Source organism: Cryptotermes secundus, unplaced genomic scaffold (assembly GCF_002891405.2).
Source record: "Cryptotermes secundus unplaced genomic scaffold, Csec_1.0 scaffold2866, whole genome shotgun sequence".
NCBI classification, from domain to species: Eukaryota; Metazoa; Arthropoda; class Insecta; order Blattodea; family Kalotermitidae; genus Cryptotermes; species Cryptotermes secundus.
In genome coordinates this window covers 2,421-11,647 of record NW_019736450.1, presented here as the reverse complement: position 1 = coordinate 11,647, position 9,227 = coordinate 2,421, and the positions used below count along the sequence as shown (strand labels likewise).

The 9,227-nt window shown below is 41.4% G+C and overlaps 1 protein-coding gene across 1 annotated transcript; it reads right to left on the bottom strand.

The window, feature by feature from the left end:
• Window positions 1-214: 214 nt before the first annotated feature.
• Window positions 215-1,132, bottom strand: LOC111870007. Its single transcript, XM_023861931.1, has one exon. The coding sequence runs from the start codon at window positions 1,130-1,132 to the stop codon at window positions 215-217; it is 918 nt and encodes a 305-aa protein (XP_023717699.1).
• Window positions 1,133-9,227: the final 8,095 nt, after the last annotated feature.

The window sequence follows — 9,227 nt, the reverse complement described above, 5'->3', positions numbered from 1 at the left end:
CCTGTCGAAAACGCTGTTTTCTCTTTGTCGTCTGGGTGTACGTCGACTTGCCAATAGCCACTCTTTAAATCGAGAGTTGAAAACCATTTGGCTCCGGCCAGCGTGTCCAGGGTGTCGTCAATGCGGGGTAGTGGAAAGCAATCCTTCTTGGTGACGTCGTTCAACTTTCTGTAGTCCACACAGAAACAACCTGTCCTCGCATGTTTTCGAGCATTTATTTTACTTCTGCTTGTTTTGCCAGGGGTACTCTCCTCGGTGGCTGTCGAATTGGTCGGGTTTCTCCCGTGTCTATGTGGTGATATACTTTGTTTATCTTTCCATAATCTTTGTTGTCTTGTGCGAAGATGTCGGCGTACTCGGACACGAGATCCTCTAACTCCTGAAATTCTCCGGGACTTAGGTGTGGCTTGGCCGCTGTGGTCACGTCCGCTAATTTCGGTGTTAGACCTGGTGCTGGTGGCTGCCCCACTTCGGGCAAAGTTACGAGTGTTACTGGCTCACAGTGCGCCAGAGGAGATCCTCTCCTGAGCTTTTGGTCCTTGTGGGCAACATTCATGACCCTCACTGGTACTTCTTGACCGTCCTTAACTAGGGTCCTGGCCACGTAAATTCCTTCAGGATGGTGGGCCTGGGGGCTTGGTTCTACTAGACCATTCTCTACTCCCAGATGATTCTTCATTTTAGCCATCACTATTCCCTCGCTCCGTGCGGGTATTACATGGTCCTTTGCCACTACTAAGTTAGAAGGACGGGGTCCTGCAACAGGACTCCATAACGATACTTCTTCTTCGGCCAGACGTAGAGTTTGGCGCCCTATATCCACTGACACATCATGGGCGCGCAGTATGTCCAGTCCCAGGATGAGCTCATCGCTGATATTCGCGACGAAGACCCACATTGTAATAGGTTGACGCCCTAGGGTAAGGGTCAACAGAACTTCTTTCAGTATGGGTAGGGATCCTCCAGACACGGTCTGCAGCGTAAAATCTGGGTTTGGCTGTCTTTCAGGCCATCCGGCGGCGATATCTGGTCTTACTACCGTGACGTATGCTCCAGTGTCCACTGTAACCTGGCACGGCTTATCACCGACCCATCCCTGGGTGACCAGACTGGTGTTGGCTTTCTCCGTCATGTCGGTGAGTGCGTAATGTGGGGGCCTTAAGGCAAATGCCGGCGTTCACCCATCTCCGCCGGTCGTCGCTCGTTTCCCGACGGTTGGTCCTTTCTCCAGCTTGTTTCCCTGTTGTTTCTGGGTCGCCATTCTGATTTCCCCTGCGATTCCCGTTTATTTCTTGGAGGTCCTTCTTTTCGGTCCTGGTGCTGTCTATTTTCATCTCCTCGTTGGGTGGGCGACGATCGGAACCTGGTGCTATCTCCGTGAGGTCTGGCTGCTACCAGTACCGCCTGCAACTCTAGCGCTTGTCGGAGGGCCTCGTTTACCGTCTTCTCCCCTCCCAGCAGCAGCTGGATCTTAATATCGGCATCTCGTATGCCGCATACGAACGCTTTTCCTGCCTCTCTTCCAATGTGGTTTGCAGGTAGATTGGGGTAGGCACGAAGGGCAAGCAGTTCAATGGCCGTGGCAAAATCTTGCAGGGATTCTGTAGGTTTCTGCGTCCTTGTTCTTAACTGGCAGTGGTAAGCAGCTGCAAAGTGTTGGTCCCCGAAACGGTCCTCTAGAGCCTGAAGAGTTTCCTCGTAAGTTGTATTTGCCGGAATGCCGGGTAGTATTTCCGCCGCCCGACCCTTCAGGGCAGTAATCAGGTACGTTGATTTTTCCTTATCCGTCCATTGGTTGTGCTCTGCTACGGTCTCGAATTGTCGCCGGAACACGCTCCACGTTGAATTCCCGTTGAATGTCGGAGGCTGAGCTGTGCTCGCGCCGATCGTTGACGTATTTCCGCGCTCGGGGAAATATTTACATGTATAATAAGTGAAACTTTCTACCGAGGAAGTAGTTATTAAATTTAATTACAAAATATAACCTGACCTTGATTCTGCTCCTCGGTGTTTCACGCTGAATCAGGTAACCGGAAGATTGCAAGTCAATTATAAAGTAATGCCACTTCACTCTTACCCACACACATAAACAAGAGCCATCTTAGTCAGAAAAGAATTTCCCACACAGTTCTTGACTGAAATATAATTATTTTCAGATACAGGGCAGAATGAACTCTGATCATCTTCTGACAACTAGTTCCACACAGACCTCTGATAGTAAGTGCACTGATGATGTTAGTCTTCAGGGCATCTACAAACTGTACCACAGTTGGATTATTGTTCAAACCATACTACGAACGAATAGCTTCAAATGTGTTCACAAGGTGATCATCAAACAGCTGTTGTCAGGTATTCACCACAGCACCACACTGAAAGAACATTAAAGAGGAAATTAGTGGGCTTCCTTACATGATGGACTTGTTCAGATTTGAAAATAACACACTTTACTTTAAAGGGACTGCCATTATAAAGCTTTTGTATATTTGATTAAATTATTCCTCATAGCAAAGTCTTTACCACCTTATTCTCTTATAAATCATATTACTGAGAGTGTGATCTGCTTTTCAAACATTTAACATATCCTACATAACTTGTGTACTGATAAGATTATATTGTAGCATCCTGTTGCATTCTTCCATTTTATAATAAATCTTATTTTACAGTCTTATGTGAAACTATTTATTAACTTTAAGTTTAAAATTTAAAACTTAAAAAGTTGCACATGACAGTAAAATAAGATTTATAATAAAATTGTATATTGATGTAGTTTCATAAGTAATGAATGATGATGACAATGACATTCTCGCTAGCCACCTGTAGCCAGTACAGTGTTGTGGCTTGCTGCAATGATTGATATGCCTGAGTTCCACATCAGAAGTATTTATATTTACAGGGCTTATGAGAAATGAAGTTTCTTTCACTGCAAAAGTTGGTGGCTACTTGGTAATGGTTGCACTGCAAACATTTTAAAGGATTAAGCAACACATAATAAAGTAATTACACCATGAATTAAAACAGACATACCTTGCTGGATCCCTTGGAAAGCTGAAGAATTTGATGCCTTGCTTGCTGGATGACAAGCACCCAGCAGCAGCAAATGTCGTTTTCATGTTTATACTGCAAGAAGCAATACAAAAATTATGACACCATCACGGTACTCTTAGAACTCCTTCACATTCAACAGACAATCTCTGGTATAAACAGAAAGTTGCAGAACATATCATAAAAAAATATATTTAGATCACAGTTCATGATAACCTGAAAAATTTTAGGCTTGAAAGAATTCTATGTTTCGAATTCCATTTGTGGTAGTAAGCATAATATTCATATACACAAATAATATGTTTGACATGGAGCTGTAATTTCGTTCGCAAATATCTACTTTCGTTTCGCAACCACATGAAATCAAAATTCGTACTTACCAATTTGCATATAATGCACGTCCATAACCGCACGTAATTTTGTGTGGTATTCAGGTACGTTTGTTTAGGCTCTCTGATTGGTCGAGCCCAGCGTGAGTTTCGTCCGCCGTCTTAGAGGCAGTAGTTACCGTGTTACCCTTTCCCCTATTCCAGTTGTCGCCCCCTGATCATGTTCAGCACAGTGAAACTCCTATATTATTGGTGGGCAACTTGGTCCCTATGACTATTCGCTGAAACGCTGCTGCCATCTATGTTCATCTTACATGACTAAATTAAAAATGACCTCCAGGGCCGAGAGCACAATCGGTAAGAAGGTATGCTACCTTAGCAACTATTTTGAGTGCTCCCCCCTCGCCCCCCTCAAAATGCTTTTTTCGCTACTACCAATAAATACATTTAGATCTCTTGTACTACAGTCTCTTTCCTTCTGGCGTTCCCACTAATAACCTATATGCATTCCTCGCCTCCCCATTAGTGCTACATGCCCTGCCAACGTCATCTTCCTCGACTAGTGATATGGAATAAAATTCAAAGTATTCATTTCCCCACCAACCTATTTCCATTTTTGAAGTGTGTTCAATGTCACTAGTCGAGGAGGATGAAGGAAGAGATGATTGTGCAATACTTGAAGGAGGTTCTTGACGCCTGTCAGAATGCTGGCCTGAAGGTGGTTGCCAATGTGTGCGACATGGGTGCCAACAATGTCAAGGCCTTGAAACTGTTGGGTGCTTCCAGAAGGAAACCATTCTTCAGATTTCGCAATCAAGAAACTGCAACAGTGCATGATCCACCCCACCTTCTGAAGTGCACCCGGAACCTTTTCCTGAAACATGATGTGCAGTTAAAGTCTGAACACGTGGGCACCCAACTTCCTGTTACTGCTAAGTGGGACCACATATTGAAACTGTATGAAATCGACAAAATCAGACCGTTTCGCCTGTTGTTTAGGCTGACAGACACCCACCTGAACCCCACAGCACAGAGCTCAATGGATGTGCGCTTGGCTGCACAGATCATGAGCCATACTGTTGCAGCAAGCCTCAATGCTCTAGTGGCTACAGGTAAGGACTATATGTTTCTTTTATGAATGAAGTGACTAATAATGAGGACTACTTTTCAAAGTTACTGCCCCAGAACCCAGTTGAAATCAAACAAACGTTATTATCGTCTGACTTGAATTAACTTCTGAAACTGTATATCAATATACAAGTTATGTAGAATATGTCACAAATACTGTTTTTAGGATAATTAAGAAATATTTGAAAGACAGTCGACACTATCAGTGATATAATTAAGGTGAATTAGGTGGCAAAGATTTTAATATGAGGAATAATGTAATGAAATGTACAAATTTCTATAACGTTAGGTCTTTGTAAAGTAATGTGTTATTTTCCAATGTAAAGAAACTGTAATTCACCACGTAATGAGGCACACTAACGTCTGTCCCCCCCCCATTCAGGTTGGTGCAGCAGCGAATACATGGCAACAGCTGTGTTTGTTGAGGAGGTTGACAACCTCTTTGATAGTTTCAATGGTGGAACAAGTGTTGGCCGAGGGAAAACATTGCGTTGCCCACTCAGTGACAAGAGTCCTCATATAGAGCTCTGGAAAAAGGCAAGTATGGGGATAAAGAGTTGGATCTTCATCGAGGATGGCAAACCTATCTTTCTTCATCCTCCTCCTTCACAGAATGGGTGGCTGATTGACATCGCTGCTGCCCAGCATGTGTGGAGGACACTGAAAGAGGTGGGTTTTGAGTACCTTCACACCCAAAACCTGAATCAGGATCCCCTGGAGAACACATTTGGAGCTATTCTTTTGAACTGTGGTTCGAACAATAACCAAACTGGGGGACAGTTTGTAGATGCCCTGAAGACTAGCATGATCAATGGCCTTGCATTTAGAGGACTGGGGGAAACTAATTGTGAGGATGATGGTGCTACTCTTCTGGATAATCTACAATCGCTATTCAGGGCACCTGAAGCTGCCTCACGAAATCCTTCCACAAGTCATGACAAGGAAACCCCTGCTGGTGTGCCTGAGAGTTTCCATGTTGCTCAGCAAGTACAGATGGACATAAATCCTGCAGTTCCTGGTGGTGACATGGGAGTGCTCTCAGTAGCTTATGTCAGTGGTTCCATTGCCAGACAGGCGCTTCATGGTGTCAGCTGTGATGCATGCAAGACATGCCTGACATCTGAAGTGCTGCTATCAGCCAATGTCTTTATTTATTTCAAGGAGTGCAGTGATACAGAACAGTCTCACCTATCCTTCTGAGAAGCTGGTGAAGACTGTTGGCACTGCTGTAACTCTGATGGAGTCTATAATGACAGAGGCTGCCCACTTGAATTCAGTGGAGCAGCATGTCACAGCTGCCATCAAGAGCACCATTGACTTCGAGTGGATTAGGTGTTCTGGCTGTCCGCTTCACCACCAACGAATTGTAGATAGTATTGTGAGATGTCTCACACGAATTTACATTCCTTGGTGGTGTAAGCGAAGAAACAGGTTGATGACTGAAGTAGCCAGGCAGAGGGCCACAGAGAGGAAGATGAAGAAACTGTCTCATCAATAAGTCATTATGAAAGTAATGCTTCTTCATTTTTGCCTTGTAATATCCTGCCCATACCAGCCCTGGAAATTGACAGAGAGTAGTTATGAAATTACCGGAAGAATATATGTGCCAACTAGTGACATGAGCATCATTAAATATTTTTAAGTTGGAGAAAGTATCCCTGGTGACTATTAGTTGCAGTGCAGCAACAGCAACTACTGTGCAGCGAATGATAACATCATCATCCACAGTTCAATCACGCACAAGAAAGCTACTTTGAACTTGAGCTGCATCTCTTTTCTGCTTTGCAAACATGTTGCAGTGAATGATACATGGTCAATCACAGTTCAATTACATACCTGAAACTTATTTTGAACTTGAGCTCCAACTCTTCGCCTCTGTGCAAACATGTTTCCTTCGTCTCAGAATATTAGAACTTCACTGGGTCAGAGTTCATTCTGGCCTCTATCTTCATGAAATTATATTTCAATCGAGTGTATGGGAAATTGTTTTCTGACACACATGGGCCTTCTTTATGTGTAGGTAAGAATGAAGAGGCAATACTTCATAATTGACTTGCAAAGTTCAGGTTATCCACCTCAGTGTGAAACTCTGAGAAGCAGAATCAGTATCAGGATTGAATGTGGGTAGGACTATTTATGTAATTTCTTTACCCATATCATTTTCATTACATTGTTCTTCACATCTGTTATTACCTATACTGGACTGGAGAACATGAACATAAGATTTTCAATACTAATTGCATTCCTTTAACATATATTATTAATTTTTGCTATATAATCATATTCAATACTGAATTGGAAGATGAATATATACCAGATTGTCAGTATTCATTACATTCTTTTGTAAGATGTGTTACTTTTGCCATGTAAACCTTTCCATTACTGAACTGGAATGTGAACAGATACCAAATTTTCATTATTAATTATATTTCTTTAAGATATGTTATTATTTCTGCTATATTGTTCTGTCAAGTACTGAACTGGTGAAGATAAATATATCAGATTTTCTTATATCATTAAATGCAGTCTTAATCTTGTTGACGGGTGTATTTCACAATCTCGAATCCCATCATTCTAATGAAAATACTAAATTTTAATATGAGTATTGTTTCATACAATATATGATTTATAACACTTAAATGTAACCTCAAATTTGTGTTCTTTGTGGCTTTCAAATGTAAGTTATGAGGAAATTATGAGGCTTAATATATGTATCTCTGATTGAAACAGAATTTTCTTTCAAGTTTCCCCGCCTTCAGCTTTCCTAATTATAAGTATTCCATGTAAGTTACAGTACACGATGTTCAGTGCTTTTGGTTAAAGAGGTGTTTCATGTGAAAGAAAGGTTATGACTTTCCAGGCCTGGAGACAAACTTTCTCCAGATAATTAACTTGCAACATAATCTCTTGTACTCCAGAGCTGCAGAGGCTCATATTCTGCTGTTATTTTTTGGGGGGGGGGAAAGGGTTGGGGACAAAGTTTAATAGAACGCCACTCAAATCCAACCCAAAGGATATGGGTGGAGTGACATCAGAAGCATATATATTTTCAGAGACTAAGACATAGGATGCTCCTTTCACTGAAGAAGTGTTGCCTGCTGTTGGTGATGATTGGATTGCAGACAATTGAAAGGAAGTGGAAGGACTGTCTGCATGGAGAGGAACAGGTGCTACAGCAGAGGGCACAAGTGTCTTGCTGTAGGTTCTGGTGGTCGGTAGGGCATTAAGCTCACATTCAGGAGTTAGACCTGAAGGCAAGGGATCAAAGGAAGAGGTGTGTAATGAATGATCAGGAGATTGTGGGAGTGACTGTGCACCAGAATCAGTGCCATATGAACTCCACATCTGTTAAGGTGTACCCTTTCAGCTGTTGTGGAATCACTTTCAGAGAAATGTCTGCTGTACAGAACTTTATTGTGCAGCATTCTAGCAGAATCAGTAGTACAGGATAACCCAAGTCTTCCTGCCCATACCATAGCCCTGTAAGAGTATTACATATTGTCTCAAAAGCTTGAAATAATTCATCAGTAAACATTACAAACATGGTGTAGGTGCTTCATTACATCATGTACTAAAACAGACACTCATTCATTTATTTACTTTCCATTAATCCTTACACGGCTGGAAGAACAGTGGATATAGTAATAGTCTAAGACAATAGGACAAGTCCCATCAATGATATAAACAAAAATTAATTATATTTAACCCATAACAATTACACATATTATCAAAGAGAAATCACAGTGAGAAATCAATAACAAAGTTTTAAAATATGTATGTGAAAGAATGCAGCACACTAATGACACAAGACTACAATAATGAGACATACAAGTATACTGCTAGTCATCCAGCATATAACGGACCAAGATCATTAATTAATATTGAGGTTAAATTATTCCTCCAATGATTAAAATACACTTACCCTTTGGTACCTATCTTTCACATAGAACNATTGGCCTTACCAACTTTCTATAAAATTCTACTTAGACAGAGAGAGGCAGATAGAGAGCTAGACAGACAGATATTGTCAGTGTCAAAAGTTTTCTTCAAATCACAGAAAATGCAGATGAACATTATTGGTATTGATGTTGTCTAGCTACTGTTTGAAATTAATTATTACAGGAATCTGTAATCACATCATGATTATCAGTTAACTTCCCATCAATGTTTAAAAACTAACCTGCATTACTAATTTTTCTACCTGTGTCTGATTTTATAATGTTCCAGATGGCTTTCATTTTGTTACTAGAATCAGAAATTAACTGATTATAATGAAGATTTTTAGCTCCTTTAATAACACTCGCCAAAATATTACAGTAAGTTTTATAATAATATTTCAAATCTGGCTCATACCGTTCTGAATCTGTGGGAGAACTGAAGAATCTCGATCCAAGTAGTTACTATAGGATTCTGATGATGGTGTATAACACACTGATATATTGGGTTTCTGGACTTTATCCATCGTCCTGCTTTTAAGATAACAAATAAAAACACGACGTTTCGGAAACTGGATCTGGATCGATTTGGTCCAGTGATTGAGGCTAGCTCTTTCTAACGGACCCAACAGAATAGGTGTTTCCCTTTTCCTTCACCTGAGGACGGAAACAGATCCAGTTTCCGAAATGTCGTGTTTTTATTTGTTATCTTAAAAACCAGGACGATGGATAAAGTCCAGAAACCCAATATATCAATCTCGATCCAGTTTCTTCACTGGAAGACGTGCATGCT